General features: G+C 30.9%; 1 protein-coding gene across 1 annotated transcript; it reads right to left on the bottom strand.

The window, feature by feature from the left end:
• Positions 1 to 3,402: 3,402 nt before the first annotated feature.
• LOC108478040 (beta-galactosidase 6-like) lies at positions 3,403 to 11,358 on the bottom strand. Its single transcript, XM_053028702.1, has 18 exons — positions 11,020 to 11,358; positions 9,145 to 9,240; positions 8,961 to 9,073; positions 8,804 to 8,870; positions 8,593 to 8,685; positions 8,351 to 8,494; positions 8,164 to 8,258; positions 7,930 to 8,035; positions 7,726 to 7,810; positions 7,270 to 7,388; positions 6,827 to 6,991; positions 6,256 to 6,437; positions 5,466 to 5,557; positions 5,162 to 5,271; positions 4,980 to 5,084; positions 4,277 to 4,381; positions 3,972 to 4,117; positions 3,403 to 3,753 (listed from the first exon to the last, which is right to left on the bottom strand). The coding sequence occupies exons 1-18, from the start codon at positions 11,197 to 11,199 to the stop codon at positions 3,642 to 3,644; spliced, it is 2,115 nt and encodes a 704-aa protein (XP_052884662.1). The 5' UTR covers positions 11,200 to 11,358; the 3' UTR covers positions 3,403 to 3,641.
• Between the last annotated feature and the right edge of the window lie 15,744 nt (positions 11,359 to 27,102).

Below are 27,102 nucleotides of genomic sequence, written 5' to 3'. Positions count from 1 at the left end.
ATTTATGTAACAGATGTCAATCTCAAGAATCAATATATCAAAAAAAGTTTAAAAATTAATGTAAGAAAATATTTCAAGTTTAGGGACAATTTACATATTAAACCTTAAAAAACTAACAGTATTAACCATAAAAGACCAATTTATATAAGGGATACTAACTTTAAAACCAATATCATCCAAAGAGCGAATCTATATATTAACCCTTACATAAAATATATTTTCATTTAGGATATAATAACAATATATATTTTTCACCCTATCATCCTATCCAAACTCAGCTTGGATGGTTTAAAGTAAGAGATTTTTTTTTTTTAAATTTTTGAAGGTTGTGATAATAGTACAATCCACTCCATTAATGAACACTTGTATTAATAAAATTGACCCATTTGGACACTTGTCTATTTTCTACATCCCATGTATTCTCTTTTGTTCATCTTCGTACAATTATTCCATGCTGTGTTTGAAATGGTGAAATCCATAGTAGAGGCATGCGGTTGTGGAGGACCACAGCACCAGCAAAAGGTATAAATAAGCATGCAGAGATGGAAAGGCCATTTTCACCTTTCGAGGTGGCTTCTTTTTACTTCCCACGCAACAGCAACAACAACATCAAGTCAAAAGCTCCCATCAAACTTCCAATCCTGTCTTTTGCTTAAATCCACTTCTAGAAATTCCAGATGCAATATAAATAATACAGAGCACACCACATAAGTCATGCTTGCCCGATATGTGTCCTCATCACTTGTCCTAGCTGGCGAGTTCTTCGCTAGGAAAGATAACGCATTACCATACAAGTAATTTAATTACTCTTAACACGTCACATTAATAAACTATACCTTACATATATGTTGATGAATCACTCTAAGAAAGGAGGAGGGAAACAAATACTGAACGCCACATATGCTTGTTTTTTAGTATATTTTTTTTTTGTCCTCCCAATATTTTGAAAATAAAAGAATTGTTGAAAGAGGGAAGATTCGAATATTGATCAAGTGTTGTTTGTTTCCGAAACTTGTTGGAATCGCATTTTTTAAAGTCTAAAATCTCAATGACTTTAAGTTTGGAAGGAAGTATATATTCCAACTTTCGTTGTCAAGTGTTGTGAGACGGAATTGATTCAAGCACTCTTCTCAAAAAGATAAACCCTAACAAGTTTTAATGACAATAAATCTATACCTCCAATTTAAAGTTGTCCCCAACTCATCAAATTACTTTGATTTCAGTTTCTAGAATGATTTGGGTGTTTTGGTCTCCAACACCTCACTGTTGGGATTAATTGCATTTAAGGCTGTTGTCATGTACTAAAAAACAAGTATTCTAATTTTGTTCAAATTTTATTTTTTATAATTAGGAACAAAGAGTTAAAAAGTTAAACGGGATCCTTTATATGGTTAAATGGAAGTGTGATTGTTGAATTTTTTTTAATAAACTTTAGCTTAGTAATATCAGAGAAAGATATTAAAAATTTTTAATTATTTTTTTAAAATACGAGGTTTTATTAAAAATTAGAGTTTTTGTCGATTTTTTGACTAGTTGTGATCAGACGTCTTTAAAATTATCATTTTTAAAAATAATCATTTGATCTGCACCACTTTCCTATGGAATTTGTTGTGTTAATTTTTTTTCAAGGTTTACATCACATGAAAAAAAATTGCAAAGGAAAGGGAGAGGAGACTTGGGAAAATAAACTAAAAAGAGAGGGGAAAGAATTTGGTGTGAAATGTGAGTAAAAGTTAGTAGTGATAAATTTTAAGGATTTTTAACTTAATTAATATTAAAATTATAGAAGGAAAATTTCATAAATATCTTGAGACAAAGTCGTTTCATGCTAAATTCGATCTCTACCCAAAACTTGATTAAAAAAAAATAACCCTATTAAGTAGGATTAGCTAGAAACCTAACAATTTCGAGATTTTCTTTTATGATCTAAATTTAAGAATTAGGTGTGAGAAAGATATTAATAGCTTCACAATGCCCAAATTTTAATATCTTATTTAACATGTGCTTTCTTTATCATCATGATCTCAATAAAAAGAAAAAAAATACACTTTATTAATGAGGTGGATATAATTTTAAAATGCAAAATTTTTCAAAGCACATAGTTTCTTTTAATCGTAAAAGCATAATTTTATTCATTTGTGTTTGATATTTATAAGACGAGTTGAATAAATTTGAAAATAACTTAATCAATTTCACTAATACTAAAATTTTTCCATATTTTTGAAAAACAATAAAAATAAATTTATTCACATATTTATGTTTTCAAAATCACGATCATCGATAATTACATAAAATTAAACATATTAAAAGACCAAAATTACTCAGTACTTATATAATCGCGAATGTATGTAAGTATTAACCATACATAATAGCAATACTAATAGTGGTGGAATTAGGAATTGTTTTTGAGTGGTTGGAATAAAATTACATATTTTACGATTATAAAAATATAATTTTAATAATTTTATTTTTATTAAAGGATCATATCAAAATTTTATTATTTTTAAGAGGTTAAAGTATAATTATTAATATTACTAATTTAAAATTTAATAAATTATAAATAACTTAAATGGAAAAATTTTCATTATAAGATATAGTCACTGAATAATTGTACATCAAAATATGTATCCCTAAGTATATACATTATCGATAAGGTAATTATAAAAAATATTACATCACTAAATTTAAATCAAATGCAAATTTATTAATTGGATAAATATCGTGAGTTGACCATAATTATTTAAAATTTAAAGTATTGGTTGAGAAGAAATTATTTTGTGGGCTCTTCCTCCACATTATCTATAGTTCATTTTCAATTATTTATAACATTCAATAAATTTTTTCATGTCAATAATACATAATTTTAATAATTTTTTTTTACTCTAAACCTTAAACCATGTCCTCGAACCTTAAATTCAAACTCTAAACCTCAAACTTAAGCTCTAAACTTTGAACTCAAAATCCTAAGTTTAAGGTTTAGGATTTTGGGTTTGAGGTTCAGTGTTTGGGGTTCGGACTCGAGTTTTGCGTTTGAGTTCAGGGTTCGGAGTTAAAAATGCCAAAATTATGTGTTAATGATATAAAAAATTGTTGAATATTATTAAATAATTAAAAATGACCATGAATGATGTGACGAGAAAGGTCCATAAAATAATTTATGTTAATTGAGTTTGAATTGTTGATTTTTGTAAATACTATAAATGCAACATAAGTATGTTTGGTGTTTATGTGTTTGCCTTTTAACATATACTGTTTCATTCCTTGTTGTAACATTTTAATGTAACAACGTTACAACTATATAGTTTTAAATATAAATATGTTATCTGATATATTTTTATTTAATAAAAATTAATAACTAAGTACAAAAGGAGGTGTATGCATGCAATTAGTATAGAAAAGAAATTAATAACTGAACTTTTATTAGTTTTATAAAATTGAAGAAAGTACATATATTATTCCATTGTAATTCCCGTAACTTATAAGCATAGGTAAAATTGAAAATAAAATAACTTAAAAATTTAAAAATAAAATAAAAATATCTTGATGCTAGAAATAAAATAGCCTCAGCTCAAATTCTTTTCCCGATAATTGAAGAATTAACTCTCTAATTTTCTCAAACTAAAAAATAAAGCATAAATGTCTCAAATGGTTGATATGATGTCCAAGGAAATTCCAAGAGGCGACCCATTTTGCTCTTCAAGAATAACAAGCAAGTTGTCTTTAGGTTTAAGGAATGACATTGGCACATGGTACCTATGATTTAACGCATATTTACATCTTATATTAGTATATAATTATTATTTTTTTTTAGAAAGTTGTTCGAGATTGAATCCAAGTTTTTATGCCTTACAATATAATATTTTTGTCATTATAATAAAAAATTGCTAGTCTATTCATATATATATATTCATTTATTTTTATTTTGAATATATATATATATACACGATAATAGAGAAGAATATAGAGCATACCAAGTTTGATAGGGTGATCCTTGAGACGTAAGAAATGAAGCCCAATATCTGCCTATGCTTTGCCCATTAATCCATACTTCACCTTTTCCCATGCTTCCGAGGTTTAATCCAAAAGACTCGTTTTTGATTAGTGCATCAAATCTAATCTGTGTAATATTATTTTTAAGTCTATGCATCAATAGTTAACATAAATATTCTATTAAAACCTCAATTATCAATGGCCGGATTTGTATAAATTGAATAACCTTAGTATATAAAAGTGGTTAATCCCCAAAAAATATTCCCAAGCATATGGTAATATATACCTTGTACCATGTAAGGGGATTGTTGGAAGAAGTAAAATTTCTCCATTGAACGTTGCTTGAGGAGTGGTCCAAATATATTTGTAATTTTTCTCCTAATAGTCCAACCTACACAAAAATGCAAAATGAGGACGTGACAAGATAGCAAAAACATAAAGAAGCACGTATAATTTGATTATGAAAGTCAACACTCACCAAAAATATCCACAGAATTATGAATTATACATATTATGAAGGGCTTGGTAGCACAAATCCTTAAAATGAAAAAAATTCATTTAATTAAGTCTTTTATAGTTAAAATTTTAAATTTATAATGATAAAATTAAATTAAATTTAATATTTTAAAAATTATAAAGATATAAACTATTAAAATAAAATTATATTAAATAGTAAAAAATTTAATATTAAATATATATTTAATAAAATTTATATAGACAATTATAAAAAATATAATACACTAATAGAAACTATAGTAAATAATTATTTAATAATCGAATTATAGTAAAAAGATACTATTATATTTAATAGTCATTATTAATTTAAAAATAAATTTTAAATAATTTTATTGATGAAATCGATATCAAATTAACTTATGATAGTATAAATAGATAAGAATTATAATAGATATTGAGAAAATCCATCTCATAATGAAGCAAGTAATATAGTATTAAAAAATTAAAATACTTAGAAAAGATAAAAAGATTACCTGATATCCCCATCGATGATTACTCAAATCCTTTGAATTTTGTATATCATGAATCCTTACCCTTCGAAGCCCCAACGCTTTTCTCTCTAAAAAGGCTCCTGAATCCTTCACAAATCAAAACTTAAATTTAATGATGAATATATATAAAATTGAGATGCAAAAGATTAGAAAGTGGATCGTACCGGTAAACCGACCGTAACACTTAAGAGGGAGATGTTGTTACTGCCATTGTTTAATGTAATTGTATTATCTAGCGTGAAGTTTACCTTCTCGTGATTTCCATTGCCAGATCCTATCAAAATTAAAATATTAAAATAATTATAACTCCATAAAAAAAAAAAATCAAAATTGAGGGTCAAGGAAGTAAATTTTGATGTCGGAATTTAAATTCTAAATATATTAGATGTTACTATTAAAAGTGATCATATAAGTTAATTAAATCGAAATAAAATCTTTAAATATATTTGATCGCAGAATTAGACATACCAATCAAAGCACCATTGACAAATGCATGCAAAACATGGCCAGCCGAGCGCACACTAAGCACTGCTTTACTGTTTGATGATTCATGTTGATAGCTGAAATCAAACGACGTTATATATAAAATATATTTGTTGTTATATAGATAGCAAAATAGTAATTAAAAGAAAATATTTGGTATATTCATAGTGTATTTTTATTTTATAAGTAAACTTTAAAAATATTTTAATAATTTAGTATACCTATAAAGAAAATTTATTTTATGAACCATTCTCAAGTCCCAACATCATTTATGGTCATTTTTTAATTATTTTATGACATTTTAGCAATATTTTTATATCATTGACACATAATTTTAGTAAATTTTTTACCCTAAACTATGAATCTTGAATCTCAAACCTTGAAGTTCAGGGTTCAAGTTCAAGGTTTAGAATTCAGGATATAAAGTTTGGGGTAAAAAATTTACCAAAATTATGTGTTAATAACATAGAAAAAAATTGCTAAAATATCATTAAATAATTGAAAAAAGATTATGGATGATGTGATGGGAAGAGTTCATAAAATAAATTTTTTTTTATAGGATACTTGTCAACCTCTTAATCTGCTCGTGAAGTTTAAAAACTCACTAGCAGTGTACCAAATATTTTTCATCAAAAAGTATTTTCTTTTAAAATGGAATATTTGATTAAAACAATTATTAATTTATCAAAAATTTATTTATTTTATGGAATATCTAATATAGAAAAATCAATTTAAAAGAAATGAAGGAAAAAAAAAAAAAACCAAAAATGAATACCTGAAAGTGTACCAAAGATAATCCGACATGTCTTTGGTTGTATTCATATGCTCTAGCAATGTTTTGGATCTCATTGATGTGTCTGCGAATGTAGGAATAATGTCTTTGAATTCTTGCCACATTTCGGATTCGTTGAACTTCTTGCCTGTTGTTATCAATCTCGTGTTGTTCTTAACATTTACCTGTTTAACCCAAAACACCCCCCAAATGAAATATCAGTTATTTTACTTCAACATCTTCATTAAATTGTGAGATTAAACTATTGATGGTCACAAACTTGTATTTCATCTTCACATCCAAATTTATATTTATATAACTATTCAAAATATATAAAGAAGTGTAAAAAATATTTAACATATTCATATTAATAATAGATATCTGTGTTCATCAATTACATTTAAATTGAATAACAAAAATATTCAAATATGAATATGGATATATAAACCTGACCCTAACATGTGTAGAGATTTTTTTTTTTTTTAAAAAATAATCATATTTATATTAGACATATATTTGCATCAAATTTAAATCAGAATAAAAATAAAAAAAGTTAGAAAAATTTGAGACATGCCTTGGCAGTGTTGAAGACTACGTTCTTGCAATCAGGCAAAATGCTAACTGAACTTGGACCCAATTCATACGAAGAATTGTGAAATATCACAGTAACGGATTTCGTATCGTCTTGGTTGACTAGAAAAGCAGCACATTCTCCTGAATTTCGTTGATAAATGTACCCCTACATAACAACAATTAGATTCAAACATGTTTTAATTTTAATTTTAAGACAACGATCAAGAAAATAAAGATGGAATTCGTAACTCAGGGATTGAGCTGTTTTTCCAATTTGATAGCTCTGATTCGAATTGTTATTTTAAAAAAACATAAACTAAATTAGGCTATAAAAAAGGGGGGTCTAGGAAAAAAAAAATTGGACCATGATCCAACTCAGTTTGATCCATGGATGGGTTTCACTGCAACAAAAAAGAAAAAGAAAAAGTTGATTTCTATTGTTACCATTTGTTGTTGACCAAGAGAGAGAGTAAATTGGGTTCCAAATAGTATAGGATTTGAACATGACTTGATTGCTTCGTGCAGTTGCTTCAAATGCCCCAATTTTGGTAGTCTAATGAAACCTACAACAATCAAATGACCCAGTTACATTCATCTAGTAAATTCATGTATTCGGCATATATTTATGTTTCATTTTGTATATATTCATATATTGATATATTTGTATTTTTTCATGTCCGGTCATATTTTATATCATTGTTACAATAGAAATTGATGGTAAACTATAACAAGTAACGTTAAAATTTAAATCAATAATGATACATTCATTTATAAACGAACCTAGACATAGAATATGTACTTTTAAACTGGTTTATTGATAATAATTAGTTCAAAAAAGGAGGTAAACAAAGAAGTGCATGGTTTGTGTACATGTATATATATCAGAACTGAAAGACATACCATACTCGTCGAGGGGGGCATCGTCATAGTAACTTGTCGTTGTGAACGCTGAGGTTGTTCTCCCAAAATTTGTTCCACCGTGATACTAACAATTGAAACAAGAAAAACAATGTTTTAAAATCTGAATTTATTTATTATGTGCATTAACATGTAATTATGAGATTTATCTAATGGAATTTGTTTATCTATATAAAATGTGAATACCATATAATAGTTGACGAATGTCCCATTTCTTGCAACAAAAAGAGCAACTTGGAAAGCAATGTCTTGGGCAGATCTTGTCTCTGGTTCTTTACCGTATGCTCTATACCTTTCGACGGTAGCAATGATATGGATTAGAACCTAAATATTGCTTATATCATTTGTTAAAACTAGTAAGTTTGCCTTTCGCATTCATTCTCTCTAGACTAAAACAAAGACAAATCCTGATGCACATACCAAGTTGTCCAATTTTCAGTCCAAAGCCATGGTTTGTTTGGTGAATTTGGCCCCGGGAATGATACCCCGCATTTCATCCCATTGCAAGTGTTGATCTACACACGAAAAAGCTAAGTGTATCTCATGTCGACTGAAATTAATAGCAAGCCTGCCTCCAAGGTGTAAGGGGGAGTAAATAATTAATTACCACAGGATCAGGAGCGTCATATTGTTTGCACATCATCCAGGGAACCCCAGTTTGAAGTGCAACCGCCATTTGTGCAGCCCATCTCACATACGGTGGTCCTTTCTCATGGAATGCATGTTCCACCATTTCATACTCATTCTCAATCTACATATTTTTATTTTAACATAAGTAAACCTTTCAAACAGTTCCGATTAGAATATGGTTTAGATTTTTTAAAAGTTATTTCAAATATTGGGTTCTACCTGTGATAGTATGATAGGTCCACCTTGTGAAGCATATAAGTTTTCTGATTTCATCATGTTTACTATTTTTGTGGTGAAATTCTGCATATGCACCTGTACCTCATGCACATCAACCACGTATCAACCAGTAACACTGAAACTTTATGAGCTATAATTAAATAATATACACACATACTCATAGCTTTTCGGCCATTGTTATTATTATATATACCTTAAAAGGTTCATTATCGCATCGGTAAACAATGCCTGGGACGTCATGCAACCAGAAAGGTAATCCCCTGCAATAATTAAATAAATATTGAATCCCTTAATATATGGCATGCATGGATGGAAGCTGAGGTTTTTAATAATCTATTTATGTGTTTTACCCGTAATTCCATTCGGCCTCGATAAAGGGACCAATCCTGAGACTTGCGTATAAGCCATGTGCTTGGATTTCCTTAATGAATCTAACGATGTCAGCTCTTCCACTGAAATCATACTGCAAATTACCAAGGATTATCTTAAGACTCTGTTTAAGTGGGTTTAGTAAAACATATGAAAAGAGCTGACCTGCCCTTTTTCAGGCTCATGAAGGTTCCAAAACACGTATGTCTGTATTACATCGATCCCTCCCTCTTTAGCTTTGCCTATTAATGATCCCCACATCTGCACTTCACATGAAAACATTAAATTAATAATTTTAGATTTGATTTTTGTTTTGTTTATTATGAACGGGGAAGTCTACATTTAGTGGTGTAATTTTGATTTTCTTTTTCCATATAAAGAATGGCAACTTGCCGCTTTCTCAATGCTATTTCTCGAAATTCAGATTGGAAAACCCAAAGGTTATTGGGTGAATGAATAAATAAACGTAGCAAATACTCCAAACATAGGAGTTCTCTTAGAAGCAATACTTCCAGTCCCCTGTATTAGATCTTAAGAAATAATCACATTTCTCTATCATTTCTTTGCAATTTCAACAAGAAATCTTCAGTAAAGTCAACTTCACTTCTTCCCCATTAATTTTGATCTAACATGAAGTCAATTTTAATTAACATATTTGGAGTCATATATACTCATTTAAATTACAAATTAATTTTTAATCAGAGGTAAATAAATAAATAAGTAGTAGAACAAAATGTTAAAATTTCACTTTTACCCATAAAATAAATTACTTCAAATTGTAAAAGAAAACTAGATTTGAGTCTAATGCAAAATATTTACAAGATTGTTGTCTATCATGTTTATATTTATTATATATATAATTACATTTTAATTGAGTCTTAATTCAATTAGTATGAGTATTATTGTCAATACAAAATACATGGGTTCGAGTGCGCTGGAGTGCATTATCCTCTTATTTATGGGTTAAGGAGGGACTATGGGTAATTCTAAATATTATATCAAAAAGAACAGATATAATCAGAAACTATAAAAAAAATAAGTATTTCTAAAATTTCCAACCTTATCATGTAATAAACAAAAGAAAATTTTATTTTTTATTAAAAATAAAAATTTATATGTATTTCACGTTTCCACAATAAAACATTAAAAGATTTTGGAAGAGAGATATACAAGCAATTCATAAGGTGATATTGTTTTCCGGGGAGGCAATCACTATGTTCATGCGTTAGAAAAATAAGCAATAACATTAGTACTAATTGAGTAAAATTTTGATAGAAGTTTCAGTATTAAGTGTTAGATTATATTTTATCTTATTTATTTAAAATAAATAAATTAATACTTATACATTTGATTAAAGAGTAAATTAATTCTTTTGTTAACAAATTAATCTATTTCTACTCTTCAAAATTAATATTGCTAAAAGAATAACCATATAGTGTCACGTATATATGTATTTCATGTTGACGATATAAACTAATTTTTAACAGAATAATCAATTTATTCTTTGATGTAATATATATATATATATATATATATATATATATATATATATATATATAGACTAATTTTTTTTTTAAATATAAGATCAAAATACAATCTAAAAGTAATAATTGTAATCTATGACTGGTCTATGTACCTACTCTTTAATCAATGAATTGCATCTTTATTGACGAAGAAAGAAAATCATGCAGTTTTCACCAAAAACCAGAAAGAAAATCATGCAGTGACATAACTCGCTGTAAGAGATTTCCTAACTGAGTTTTTCAACTCGTCCTTTTTTTTTTTTTCTGCTTGATTAAAACAAAAAGTTAAGACATTAAGACGAAGTTTGTGTTGGAGTCAGAATATGATATTTATACTGCAATGAAATTGAAACAATCCGGTGGAATGATTTGAATAAGAAAAATGAGTGACTTGTTCTATCTGATACCATCAATGAAAAACTGTAAATGGGCGAAGTGAAGTGAAAATGTTTGGTTTTTCTTTTTAAGCATTATTGATGGAAGAGGTGGTAATAAGGAAATGAAAGAAGAAACAAACCTCAGGGGTGCTTCGAGGATAATGTATAGAAGCAGAAAACAGAAGCTTTCGTTGTCCATTAATAATCAAGGATCTCCCATCGTAACTCACTTCTTCTCCTTCAACACTACTCTCCACCACCACCACTACACCTACCACCATCACTGCTACTAACCCTAACACCAACATCCCTTTCTCCATCGCTCCCCTTACCTTCTATTTCTCAACATTCAATTCCACACAGAACCCAACACTCTCTGCAATCCCTCAACCATTCATCTCCACTGTTGGACCTCCTTATAATCAAAGAAAAACCACTTGAAGAAAATCATAAAATTTTCATTGGGATTAGAGACATGTCATGTTATTATATACTATTTATTTATCTAGCTTTAAAAGGAAGTCAATTAAGGGGGGAAGGGGGTTAATTTTTTCTTTTTTTACTTGACTGAAAATATAATTCGTAATTATGTATTCAATCATATTGAGAAAGCCAATGCACCCACCACTAATATATATAATGTTAATTATATTATTATTATTTTATATTATATATATCTGATTAAATTTTAAATAAAAATGATGTCTCTTATTTTAATTGGAAAGGATCTTAAATTAGTGGTGGAAAAATTTATAAAATATTTCGAGAATGTAGGTATAATTATACAATAAGATATGAGGAGGAAAGTAATACTATTTACATGTCAATATAAACTTTAATTATTACTTGAAGTAACATAGAATTATTAAAATTTTGATGTTTTTAATTAAAATATCTAATTATGAATACTCTATATATTTTAAATACATAAAAACAAATGGAATATTTATAAAAAAATCCCTACAAACTCAAAATCATTAAAATGGTAAAAGGCCAGCTGGGAAAGAGATCAGTGCAGAAGACGGCATTATAAAAGGTTAATGCATCGAGGATGACGAAGCAAAGAGAAAGAAACACATTGATTGGTCCGTCTGCACATGAAATATATATTGTCTCATGCAATTTCATTGTGAGCCAAATGAATATCACATGGTTCAACTTCTTCTTCACCATACATCCTCAACCTCATTTCCACTCCCATTCTTTAAAAGAATTGAAAAAAAATACTATAAATATAATTCATTTTTTATTCTATTTTTAATTTATTAAATAATAAATTTTTTATTTCAGGTCATTAATGTAAAATAATATTATTCAAAAAATTTAATCTCATTGTTAAGAGGAGACTAACTCTTTTCAGAGAAGTTTTTGAAGTATTGTTTAACAAGAGCCGGCGGACCTCTCAATGAGTCAATATTATTTCTAGTCAATTAGGTTTTGTCTTCTTACTTTATAGAGAATTTGAGTTGTAACGTCCCCCCTACCCGAGACCGTTGCCGGAGTCAAGCAGGAGACATTACAAAACTTATCTTAGCACTTAAACAGTTTTCGTAGTAAACTATCTATCTGCGTCACAGTCGCTAAAAAAATCATATCTCGAGTTACGAAACTCGAAATCCAATTCTGTAAATTTTCCCTGAAACTAGACTCATATATCTACTTACTAATTTTTTTCTAGAATTTTTGGTCAGGCCAATTAGTACAGTTTATTATAAGAAGTCTCCCCTGTTTCAGGGTTCAGCTACTCTGACCGTTGTGCACTACAAATCAAATTTCTTCCTGTACAGAAATCCAATGACTATTCCATTTGTTTCAATTAAAAATAGACTCAATAAGGAATCCATACAAATAAAGTTTGAGTCCTAATTCTTAATACACAATTTATGGTGAATTTCTAAAGTCAGAACAGGGAATCCAGAAATTGTTCTAACCCTGTTTCACCAAAACGTAAATATCTCATAAAATACAACTCTTTTACCAATTTTGTTTCTTCCATATAAAAATAGATTCATTAAGCTTCAATTACATATTTTATTCATCATCTAATTCACTTTATACTATTTTTGGTATATTTTCAAAGTTGGACTACTGTTACTGTCCAAATCTGTTTTAGTATAAAATGTTGATAACTAAGTTTATAACATCTTCATTTCTTCTTTCTACAACATTTACCAACAATTCCTCTTATTACTCTTCACTAACATATCAAAACATACCATTCTTAAGGTTTTGGTAACATTTACAAAACATACCAAAATATCATTTAACAACTTAGATACTTTCAATATAACCAAAAGACATCCTAGGTACAATGCCATTTTCCAAAAGATAGAAACTTCACCAATTTGAGTTTGGGGATCGGCTTGTATCTTTGAGTCCTTATACTTTCGTACCTAGCTGCGCATACGGAAACAAACCGTGCGCTGAGAATACTCTCAGTGGTATTTCTATAAACAATAGCTTAATCAACTTTAAAACATGGTAATTCAAACACATTATTGCTATTATTCAATATCAATCAGACTTTAATAACCTTTACTTTATTTACCCTTATTAACATAACTTCGGACACCGACGGATACACGGATCCAACCCACACTCCGGGATAAGCACATAGGGCTTCATCGGAATAAATCCAGAACTTTAACATTATAGTACACAAAGTACTTCATCGGAACAAATCCGGAACTTTAACAGTAGTCGACACATAGTGTCTCATCGACTCAATGTCGGAATATCCAATACTTCCAATTCCTATGACATGTCAACTATATCCGACTAGCCCGACAATCGTTAATAGGGTATTCAAAATCACATTCATTTCAATATGGTAAAATACTTTCCTCATTCACATTTTCATACAATATAAATATCAAATATAGCAATAACGATTAAGCTCGGTTTATAGAAATACAAACCACTATTTATCGAATTTAATCGATATCTTCGTTCACTTTCTCTTTCCTTCTTTGATGACGATCCGTGCTACGTTTGCTACTAACAATCATACAATTAAAATTCATCAATATACTAATTCATAAAACACATTTTCCCTTTCTATCAAACTTTTACAAAAATTCCAATTTCGTCCTTTTTCCATTACTAATCTTTTTCTTTAACTTAAGCTTCATATTCTCTTTTAATCAACTCATTAACAATTTCTAACTCATAAAATTCATTATAAAACATAAATTTTGAGCTCTATTCAACTTAATCCCTATTTAAACCTAACTTAGAATTCTTTTAATAAATCACTCAATTTTCACTTCTAACTTCAATTCCTATCAATTTAACCCATAAAACCTCAATTTATTCAACTAAATCAATATCTAAAAATTTTCTATTTTTCTTCATTTTAACCTCATACATGTAGAACTTTGAATTAGGCATCCATAAACATAAAAATCATAAGAAAATGAGCTAAAACAACTTACCAATTAAACTTTAGGGCCTTAATCCTCAAATTTCCTTTTCTTTTCTTTCTTTCTTTCCTTCTTTCTTTCTCACGTTTGCTCTCTGTAACTCTTTCTATGTTTCTTTACTCATTATTATTAACCTATAAAAATATAAATTAACATGTGTAATAGCTATAACATAAAATATCTTATAGCTATTACACATATATACCAACTATTACACATGTTATATCATACATTCACACACATGGCACTTAGGGTCTAATTGCTAGATTAGTCCCTTTTACTTCTTTAATCTATAATTAAACTTTTATTCCTTATGCAATTTAATCCTTTAAACTAAATTCAAGCTACTTCACTTAATTAAACACTAAATAACCATTCAACTATAATTCATAAATATTTCTAATAAATATTCATGAATAAATTTCACGAAATAAGACTCAAGACTCAATTTCCGATACCGTAACTTTCGGTTCATTACAATTCTCTCCCTTAATAAATTTCGTCCTCGAAATTTACCGAAAAGAGATGGGGTATTGAGATCTCATCGTTTCTTCGGTTCCCATGTAGCTTCTTCAACACTGTGACTTCGCCATAGCACTTTTACTAAAGGAATACGTTTATTACGTAATTCTTTTACCTCTCGTGCTAGAATCTCAACTGGTTCTTCTTCATACGATAAGTCAGGTCGAATCTCTACATTCTCGGTCGTAATAACATGTGAAGGATCCGATCGATATCTTCTTAGCATAGAAACATGGAAGACATTGTGCATTTTCTGTAGTTCAGGAGGTAAGGCCAATCGATACGCTACTGGTCCAATTCTCTCAATAACTTCGTAAGGCCCAATAAAACGAGGACTTAATTTTCCTTTTGACCAAATCTTAGAATTTTCTTCCAAGGTGAAACCTTTAAAATACTTTATCCCCGATCGAGTATTCAATATCCCGTCGTTTCAAATCTGCATCGATTTACGTCATCAAAAGCGCTTTCAATCTTTCCGAATTTTCTTAATCAGTACTTTCCGTTTCTTGAACCAATTCAGTCCAATCATCTTCTTCTCATTCATTCATCCAACATACGGGTGATCGGCATCTTCGTCCATACAAAGCCTCATACGGTGCCATCAGATACTTGATCGAAACTATTATTATACACAAATTCAGCTAATGACAAATAATATTCCCATTAGACTCAAAATCAATCATACAGCTCAAGCATATCTTCTAAAATTTGTATTACCCGTTCAGATTGACCATCATCGTGGATAAAAAGTCGTACTAAAATGAAGTCGAAAACCGAAGATTCATGTAATTGCTTCCAAAACCTTGACGTAAACCTTGGATCTCTGTCAGAAATTATTGATTTTGGAATACCATGTAATCTAATGATTTCCCGAACATAAACCTCAGCAAGTTTCTTTAACGACCAATCGGTTCTCACAGCTAAGAAATGAGCTGACTTCGTAAGTCGATCAACTATTACCCAAATAGCATTCTTTTTACTTGTAGACATCGGTAATCCCGTCACAAAGTCCATCGTTATTCGGTCCCATTTCCATTCAGGAATATTGATGGGTTGAAGTAATCCGATGGAACTTGATGTTCGCCTTCACTCGTTGACAAGTCAAACACTTTGCCACATATTCAGTTATATCCTTTTTCATTCCCGACCACCAATACAATTCACGCAAATCACGATACATTTTCATACCTCCAGGATGAAATGCAAATGGACTATTATGAGCTTCTCGAAGAATTAACTCTTTCAACTCAGAATTATTCGGAATGCAAAGTCGATTCTGAAATCTTAAGCAGCCATTTCCATCAATGCTAAAATTTTCTGTTGTACCATTCCGAATCATCTCTCTTTTCTTTAACAACTTATCATCTTCTAACTGTGCTGATTTGATTCGATCAAACATTACTGGCTTTATTCTTAATTCAGTCAAAAGGCTTCCATCTTCAGTGATACTAAGTTGTGCAAACATTGCTCGTAATTCAATCGCAGCTTTTCTACTCAGTGCGTCGGCTACTACATTAGCCTTCCTTGGATGATAGTCTATGACACAATCATAGTCTTTTAGAAGCTCTATCCAACGCCTTTGTCTCAGATTCAAATCTTTTTGTGAAAGTAGATACTTCAAACTTTTATGATCCGTATAAACATAGCACTTTTCACCATAAAGATAGTGCCTCCAAATCTTCAAGGCAAAAATTACAGCTGCTAATTCTAAATCATGAGTTGGATAGTTGCGTTCATGCGGTTTCGCTTGTCGTGAAGCATAAGCAATGACTTTCCGTTCGCATCGAAGACACATCCCATCCACTCAATGAAGCATCACCATACACTACAAAATCTCTTTCTGATTCTGGTAAAGTCAACACCGGTGCCTCTGTTAACATTCGTTTTAATGCTTCAAAACTTTTCTGACATTGCTCATTCCAAACAAATGGAATATTTTTCTGTAGTAGCTTGGTCATCGGTAAGGCTATCTTTGAAAATCCGTTGACGAATCTTCGATAGTAACCAGCCAATCCGAGAAAACTTCGTACCTCGATACATTCTTAGGAACTTTCCACCGAATAACCGCTTCAATCTTCTTTGGATCCACTCTAATTCCATCCACGATACGACATGACCAAGAAACACAACTTCGATAACCGAATTCACACTTGCTCAATTTTCGGTACAATTGCTTTTCTCGTAGTATTTGCAAAACAATGCGGAGATGTTGCTCATGATCTTTTTCGACTTGGAATACACCAAAATATCGTCGATAAAAACTACTACGAACCGATCCAAGTATGGTTGAAAATCCGATTCATAAGATCCATAAAAGCGGCAGGGCATTTGTCGGTCAAATGGCATCACTAAAATTCATAATGCCCATACCTCGCATTTTAATGCCGTCTTCAATATGTCGCACTCTTTTACTTTCAACCGATAGTATCCCGACCTTAGATCAATCTTTGAAAATACTAAGCTCCTTTCGCTTGATCAAACAAATCATCTATTCGGGAAGTGGATACTTGTTCTTGACAATCAATTTGTTGAGTTGTCGATAATCAATGCACAATCGCATCGACCCATCTTTCTTCTTAACAAATAACATTGGAGCTCCCCATGGTGATGTACTAGGTCGTATAAAACCTCTCCCAATAAGTCTTGCAACTGTACTTTTAATTCCTTTAGCTCAAGAGGGTGCCATACAGTGCGGAGGTATCGATACGGATCATGCACTGGTAGACTTCAATCACAAATTCTACCTCTCGATCGGGGGTAATCCGGTAATTCCTCGGGAATACATCGGAAAATTCACATACAATCAATTTTACTACACGACTTTCAACCGAATCCGAATTAATCACATATGCTAAGAAAGCATTACAACCTCGATGAAGAAGCTTGCTAGCTTTAATGGTCAAACAATACGAATTGATCCACTAGTCCGAATACCATTTACTTCAATTCTATCTTCACTTTCATTCGAACAATAAACTTCTTCTTATAACGGTCTAAAATCACTCCATGTTCGATAACCACCCATTCCCAAAATAACATCAAAGTCGCCAAATGGCATAATCAACAGATCAACAGGGAATATTCTATCTTGAATCATTAACGAACATCTTTGACATATATGGTTCACTAATGTCCCAGTGGACTAGACACTTCTATTATAACTTTAGACAATTCAAACTCTAATTTTTTTGTCTCAACTACTTTCGTATTAACATATGAATGTGATGACCCAGGGTCTATTAAAGCATAAACGGGTGCTGAATTCAATAAGAATATACCTGTCACCACATCGTGAGCATCTTTCTCTTCTCGAGTCCTCACAACATACGCTCGAGCTGGAGCTCTAGCTTCAGATTGTTGTGTAGCACTCTCACTAGTTCTTCTAGTACCACCTCTAGCAACGAACTACTTGGCCCGATCCCGGCCTCTGGAAGCAAATTCAGATCTTTGCACTCACTGTCGGTGTTGTTCCGATATCTTTGGGCAATCTTTAATAAAATGATCGGTAGCTCCACAACGAAACAACCTCCAGTCAATTTTCTACACTCCTCTTTGTGTCGGTTTCCACAATGCTCACATATTGGAATTTCAGATTCGAATCGGACTTGGATCTCGCCAGAGACACTGATGAGTCTGTCTTTTCCGACCTCGATCACTCCTTTCGATCGAGAACTAAATCTCAATTACCTCGTGATTCCTTTGACCGCTTAGGTCTGCGGACTTGAACTAACCATTCGGGACGTTTTTCATCGAATGAGCAACTTGGACTTTTATCCCTTCCAAGAATTTGTTCAATCATCTTAGCTCTTTCCATTAAATCCATAAACTCGGTGATTCTAAGAGGCATCAACTGTAGTCTAAATTCATCACGTAATCCTCTTAAAAATCTTTTACATCGGTCGGCTTCAATTCGGTACAAACTCGATGGCATATCTCGCTCAATCTCGAAATTCTCGTTCATAATCCACTATAAGCATCTCACCTTGTTTCAGTGTTAAGAACTCTTGTCTTTTGTCTTCTATGTACATTTCTCCCAAATACTTATTTTGAAACTCTTTTTGAAAGAAGTCCCAACTTATCTGTTCCTCAAGTACATTCTGAATCACTGATTCCCACCATACTAAAGCTTCCTCTTGCAGTAATTAGACAACACACACTAAGCTTTCTTGTGGTGTACATTCAAGTTGCTTCAGAACTCTCTTTGTAGTCTTTAACCAATTTTCAGCAGTAGTCGAATCAATTCCCTTGGCACCCAAAAATTCTGTAGCTCCATATTTTCTCAATTCATTAATTGGAGCTCTTCGGGTAGTAGGGATAGAGGACGTAGCAAGCATAGTTCCTACCGCTTTTTGAAGGGCATCGGCGATTATTCTAAAGACTTCAGTATTGTCACTTCCAACATTCGGTTGATTTCCTACTGGATTCACACTTGGAGTTGCAGACTCCGATTCATTCACATTATACGGTTCATCATCTTCACTATACATCTCTTGATCAGTATCCTCAATGCTTTTATCAGACATTCTTAATGCTATAAAACAAAAATATTCAACAAACATATCAGCATCCAATCCCAACTCAAATTTGACTCAGTAATGGCATGTACCTCTAGATTCCCATTGACATTCGATTTAGTCCTAGAACCGACTAAACCTAAATAGCTCTGATACCAATCAATATTGTAACGTCCCCCCTACCCGAGACCGTTGCCGGAGTCAAGCAGGAGACATTACAAAACTTATCTTAGCACTTAAACAGTTTTCGTAGTAAACTATCCATCTGCGTCACAGTCGCTAAAAAATCATATCTCGAGTTACGAAACTCGAAATCCAATTCCGTAAATTTTCCTGAAACTAGACTCATATATCTACTTACTAATTTTTTCTAGAATTTTAGTCAGGCCAATTAGTACAGTTTATTATAAGAAGTCTCCCTGTTTCAGGGTTCAGCTACTCTGACCGTTGTGCACTACGAATCAAATTTCTTCCTGTACAGAAATCCAATGACTATTCCATTTGTTTCAATTAAAAATAGACTCAATAAGGAATCCATACAAATAAAGTTTGAGTCCTAATTCTTAATACACAATTTATGGTGAATTTCTAAAGTCAGAACAGGAATTCAGAAATTGTTCTAACCCTGTTTCACCAAAACGTAAATATCTCATAAAATACAACTCTTTTACCAATTTTGTTTCTTCCATATAAAATAGATTCATTAAGCTTCAATTACATATTTTATTCATCATCTAATTCACTTTATACTATTTTTGGTATATTTTCAAAGTTGGACTACTGTTACTGTCCAAATCTGTTTTAGTATAAAATGTTGATAACTAAGTTTATAACATCTTCATTTCTTCTTTCTACAACATTTACCAACAATTCCTCTTATTACTCTTCACTAACATATCAAAACATACCATTCTTAAGGTTTTGGTAACATTTACAAAACATACCAAAATATCATTTAACAACTTAGATACTTTCAATATAACCAAAAGACATCCTAGGTACAATGCCATTTTCCAAAAAGATAGAAACTTCACCAATTTGAGTTTGGGGATCGGCTTGTATCTTGAGTCCTTATACTTTCAGACCTAGCTCATGACGGAAACAAACCGTCGCTGAGAATACTCTCAGGTATTTCTATAAACAATAGCTTAATCAACTTTAAAACATGGTAATTCAAACACATTATTGCTATTATTCAATATCAATCAAGACTTTAATAACCTTTACTTTATTTACCCTTATTAACATAACTCGGACAATCGACGGATACACGGATCCAACCCACACTCGGATAAGCACATAGGGCTTCATCGGAATAAATCCGAACTTTAACATTATAGTACACAAAGTACTTCATCGGAACAAATCCGAACTTTAACGAGAGTCGACACATAGTGTCTCATCGACTCAATGTCGGAATATCCCAATACTTCCAATTCCTATGACATGTCAACTATATCCGACTAGCCCGACATCGTTAATAGGGTATTCAAAATCACATTCATTTCAATATGGTAAAAATACTTACCTCATTCACATTTTCATACAATATAAATATCAAATATAGCAATAACGATTAAGCTCGGTTTATAGAAATACAAGCCACTATTTATCGAATTTAATCGATATCTTCGTTCACTTTCTCTTTTCCTTCTTTGATGACGTATCCGATTTTACGTTTGCTACTAACAATCATACAATTAAAATTCATCAATATACTAATTCATAAAACACATTTTCCTTTCTATCAAACTTTTACAAAAATTCCAATTTCGTCCTTTTCCATTACTAATCTTTTTTCTTTAACTTAAGCTTCATATTCTCTTTTAATCAACTCATTAACAATTTCTAACTCATAAAATTCATTATAAAACATAAATTTTGAGCTCTATTCAACTTAATCCCTATTTAAACCTAACTTAGAATTCTTTTAATAAATCACTCAATTTTCACTTCTAACTTCAATTCCTATCAATTTAACCCATAAAACCTCAATTTATTCAACTAAATCAATATCTAAAAATTTTCTATTTTCTTCATTTTAACCTCATACATGTAGAACTTTGAATTAGGCATCCATAAACATAAAAATCATAAGAAAATGAGCTAAAACAACTTACCAATTAAACTTTAGGGCCTTAATCCTCAAATTTCCCTTTTCTTTTCTTTCTTTCTTTCCTTCTTTCTTTCTCACGTTTGCTCTCTGTAACTCTTTCTATGTTTCTTTACTCATTATTATTAACCTATAAAAATATAAATTAACATGTGTAATAGCTATAACATAAAATATCTTATAGCTATTACACATATATACCAACTATTACACATGTTATATCATACATTCACACACATGGCACTTAGGGTCTAATTGCTAGATTAGTCCCTTTTACTTCTTTAATCTATAATTAAACTTTTATTCCTTATGCAATTTAATCCTTTAAACTAAATTCAAGCTACTTCACTTAATTAAACACTAAATAACCATTCAACTATAATTCATAAATATTTCTAATAAATATTCATGAATAAATTTCACGGAAACAGTACTCAAGACTCAATTTCCGATACCGTAACTTTCGGTTCATTACATGAGTGCTTAAGGCTGATTGGAGAGACAATAAGTTTATCAAAATAAGGAGTGCCTTGTCAAATTGAATTGTGTGTGGCCCATGACCACCTAGCAAAAAAATGTGAGCATTTGAGCTTAATGAACGGCACTTTGAAGACTTTCTGTCAAAAGAGTCATCTTAATTAAAATATATTAATTATTTTATTATTAAAATATTATAATGAAACTTCAAATTATAATTAAATTCAAAATGAAAATAATAATGAAGTTTGAAGTTTTTTTGTGAATTTTAAGTTATTTATTGGATGAAATATTTAAATATTAAATAACAAGAAACCAATTTTATAGTGGTAACTTTTAATTTTACTAGTTTTCAACATGACGTGTTGCATATGAATACATGCGTTTATTAATTTCAATTTTTAGTTTTATTATTAAAACTCTTTTTGATATTTTATTTCTTAAACATATTTTAAAAATAAAATAAAATAAAATAAAATGCTATTTAAAAAATAATTCCAATTATTTTCAAACTTTATGAATTTTATTCAAACTCAATATATTTAATTGGGATAAGATATTATCATAGTATTCTTTTCCAATTTTATAATAAAACAAGCATTTAGACTAGTCCCTTCATCATTAAGGAAAAAAAATTATTTGTAGGATTAAGGTGGAGTTGGTTGAGATTCTTGGAATGATGGGATCTTCAGGGGATCAATTAGTTGCTAATCTAATAAAAAGAATTTCGTGGACAAAATTATAGAATGAATGGATAAAGATTAATACTGATGGAGCTTTTGAATGGGTGGCAACACAATTTAAAAAGAGGATGTGCATTGAGGGATAGGTTATCGATCCTCCATCTTATTTGGTTTTTATTCTGGACAAAGATGGCTTACGTGCTCCACTTGAGTCTTAGTTGTTTATGTTATTGAGATCTCTGAGTTAAGAGAATATGCTCAATAGGTTTCAATTGTTGTTTTGTTTTCTGTTGATTGCTTTGGAATGTTGTAAGTTTTTTTATGAGTAAATACAATATTCATTTGGCAAAATAAAAATTAATTTGAATGAAAATGAAACTTTTTTTTATATAATGTCTAGAACTACCCATAATCTCTCCCCAACTCTTAAGTAGGAAGATAAAACGAGCATGAGAGTGCTCAAACCCACATCCTCTTGCACTAGTAATAATACTATACCAATTGAGCTTAGCCTCAATAGGCAATGACAATGAAAGTTAGAGTTTGAATAAAGTTAGAAGAACTCTATCTTGATAATTAATGTAATTATCTTAAAATTAACCTCCAATTTTTTTTTTGAGAATCAATATTAGAATTTAATTTAAATTATATGCTTATAATAATAATAAATAAAATTAAGAGTAAACTATAAATGGTCATCGGACTATTAGAAAGTTTCTTGTTAGGTCACTCGACTTTAAAAGGTTACAAAATTGTTACCTAACTTATCATTTTATTTTATTTTAGTCCAAACCCAATAAAACACTAGCAATTTGCTGACATGTTAGTTAAGTTAATAACATATAATGTTACCATTATTTTTTTCCACATAATATGCACTAGAAAAGAGTCCTTCAACCTCCTATCTATCCAACTCCTCACCCTGACATTGCCATCGACCGCCACCTCCTTAGTAGTGTCTATAACACTCATTCTTTGGTACCCTCCACTTTCTTCATCAACCAAGAGCTTCAAAGCTTCCTCTCCACTCAACAGCTCCAAAATCACAACCCCAAATACATAAACATCACATTTATGACTCACCAATTCATGAGCAATATTAGCAACAATTTGCATACGAGAAATCCAAGAAGAAAGTACGATAAAACTTAGGTTCTTAGGTTCTTGGGTTCTTTGGAAACATATTACCTTTTTGAATTTAAAAGCTTGGGTTGTAACGACCCAAATTTCAGTGGTGTCGGAATAGTGATTTGAGATCACTAAATCCAAAATTTGAGTTTAGATATTAGTAAGTAAAAGTTAAATATGGTTTTAGAAATATATTTTTGAATTAGTGAAATTATGAATTAAAGGAAAATTATAGATTAAATGAGATAAAAATGAGGTATCGAGACCTCGAATTTATAAACCGAGCCATAAATATTTCTAAAAATATTTATGGAGTGTTAATAAGTTAGTATTAAAGTTTCGTTAAGAAATTTTACCATTTTGATAGTTAATTGAAGAAAAAGGACTAAATTGAATAAAGTACAAAACTATAAAATATGATTAAATAGCTTAAGAGATTATAATAGAAGGAGTTAAAATGTAAATAGACCCAAATTAGATGGGTTGACAGGATGAGTGTGCAGGAAAAATAAAAATCGAGTGTGAACAAGGGGCAAAATTGGAAATAGGGTAAAAATTTAATTGTAAAATATGATATATTAGGTAAATCTAGAGTTTTCTTCATCCCTCCAGAAAAAACACCATTGAAGGATTATTTTAAGCTGGTCTATCATATTTTTATTACATGTAAGCTCAATTCTTGATTATTTCTTGTAATTTTTGTGTTTTTGAGACTTTTACAACTAGGTCCATTTGTTCATTAGTTTTTGATTTCATGGGTAATTTTGAAAGTTTCCATGAATAATTGATGAAATTTTATGATGATTTATCATGAAATTTAGGTTTTAATTTTATTATATGATGATTTTATGACGAGATTTTTATAGAAATCAATTTTTAGGATCTAATTGTGTAAGTTGTTGAAATTAGGGTTTTGTGATGTAATTTTGAGTGTTAAAGGATTTGAAGTAGTTTATAATGTCTTGATAAAGTGTTATTTGAGAAGAATTAGCTCAATTGATGAATAATTTGAGCAGGGACTAAATTGTAAAATCTAAAAAGTTTGGGGTAATAGTGTAATTTAGAAAATTAAATGGCATAAATTGTGAAGTACAATATAATTGAAATATATTCTAATGAAGGAATGATTTTATAATTATAGATCAGGAAAACGAAGTGAATAGTAGAAAGGAGAAATTACAAGAATAGTCCTTGAATTTTTACAACTTTTGCAAATTAGCCCAGGTAAGTTCATATGGAAAAGTTTAATATTTTATTATGAAAATCTTATGATTGCTAAAGGTATCTTATTGTAAACGAATATTATCAAATTGTATTAATTACTAAATAATGTTTAACTAAAAGTACAAATTAGTTGGAACAATGGTTTTGAGTGCTCTCATTTTATGACCATGATGAATTGACAAAAAAGATGTGATATGTGCACCCGTGTAAGACCATAGCTGGGCTATGGCATCGGTGCAATGTGATACGTGTTCCCGAATAAGACCATAGTTAGGCTATGGCGTCGGTGTGATGTGATAATGTGATTCTGTATAAGACCATATCTGGGATATGGCCTCGGTATTATATGTGATCTGTGTAAGACCATGGCAGGGCTATGGCTTTGGTGTGTGATATGTGACTATGTGCAAGTCCGTGGTTTTACTATGGCAATGTGATTATAAAACACTCAATTCCATTATTGTTCCCTAATTTGTCAATGGAAGTGAATGAGAAATGGGCCCAAAGGAGTTAAATTGTGAATAGCAACATGGAAATTATTCAAATGAGCTTATTAATGAATTTGTGATTTACAGGATGAATTAGTTAACTTAAAAGATATATGTTTGTGTACCATGTTCTGTAAGATTTATATTTTATGCCTATGAGCTTACTAAGCTTTTATAAGCTTACTTGTGTATGTTATTTGTTTTGTAGATTGATTTATATACAAACGGAAGATCGGATCTACATCAAGGATCACACTATCCAGATTTAATCCGGTAGATTTTGTTAAACAACTTTTTGATTTATATGGCATGTATAGGGGTTGATTTGATAATGTAATTGTAGCAACGATTAAGTATGCAAAGTAAGTTGAATGTGATGTTTTGTGTTTGAGAATGAAATATACATGCTTTGGCTTGAAATGACTGATTGGTTGGATTCTATTAGTGTGTAATTGTGTTTAAGTGCAGGAAATGGATGAAAGGGTGAGAAAAGTGGCCTAAAACGGCCTATTTTCGTCCACACAGGTAGACACACGGGCGTGTGTCTAGGCCGTGTGTGACACACAGTAAGCCCATGGGCGTGTGATATGACCGTGTGTCCCCTGCATCCTTAAATGTGAAGTCAGGATAGTACACGGGACAAAGACACGGCGATGTGTATTGGTCGTGTAAAGGACACAGGTTTCAAGCACGGTCGTGTGTCAAAATTGTATGAAAATGGCTTAAAAATGGTGAAAAATCAATGTACCACACGACCTAACCACATGGGCGTGTTCCCAGGTCGTGTGCCCCTCTGATACTTAAGAAATTGCAAGTCAGAATTCCACACGGGCTGGCCACACGGCCATGTGATCCCCACAGGCTGGCCACATGGCCATGTCCCAGGCCACACGGGCGTGTGCCCCTATCTCCAAGGAAAATTTTTTAAAGTTTATAGTTTAGTCCCGAACCACTTATAAAGCATGTATTGGACCCCGTAGGCCCATTTTAGGGACTTTAGGGTGAAATTTGAAAATAATTGATTTGGAATGCAAATTTTATGACTCGGTTTTGTATAAATAATAGGGTATAAGTCTGGTAATGCCTCGTAACCCTATTCTAGTGACTGTTGTGGGTTAGGGGTTTTACATGGGTTGCCTCCTAAGAAGCACCTGATTTATAGTTACTGGATCGACTTTCTCAAGTCACTAAGGGTTATGGAGTTTAAAGATAGAAACTTTTTGGTTGACTCTGTCACCCCAATAGTGCTTAAGCCGCTCCCTATTCACCTTAAAGTTTTTTTTTTGTATTTTTGTCAATGAGCTCTATTGCACCATGCGAAAAGACTTTCAAGATTTGAAATGGTCCTGACCACCAAGATTTAAACTTCTTTAAAGATATCTTATGTCATGAGTTTATTAACAACACATTTTCTAGACTCGAATTGTTCTTCTACAACCTTCTTACCATTTCATTATCGGTACTTGACATAGTTTGTTGTAAACTACTTGACATGGTGATGAGCCTTCATGTGCACTAGTATGAGGTGTCGAGTTGAGCTTATAGCTTAACAATAGAGGGCTTAAAAGCCTTTGAATCGATCATTCCCTTTTTCACGTCATCAAGAAGATGTTGTTTTAAAATTATCTTCTTTGTAATCTTGTCAAAAACTC

This window comes from Gossypium arboreum, chromosome 5 (assembly GCF_025698485.1).
Source record: "Gossypium arboreum isolate Shixiya-1 chromosome 5, ASM2569848v2, whole genome shotgun sequence".
NCBI classification, from domain to species: Eukaryota; Viridiplantae; Streptophyta; class Magnoliopsida; order Malvales; family Malvaceae; genus Gossypium; species Gossypium arboreum.
This window is presented reverse-complemented; position numbering and strand designations above follow the sequence as displayed.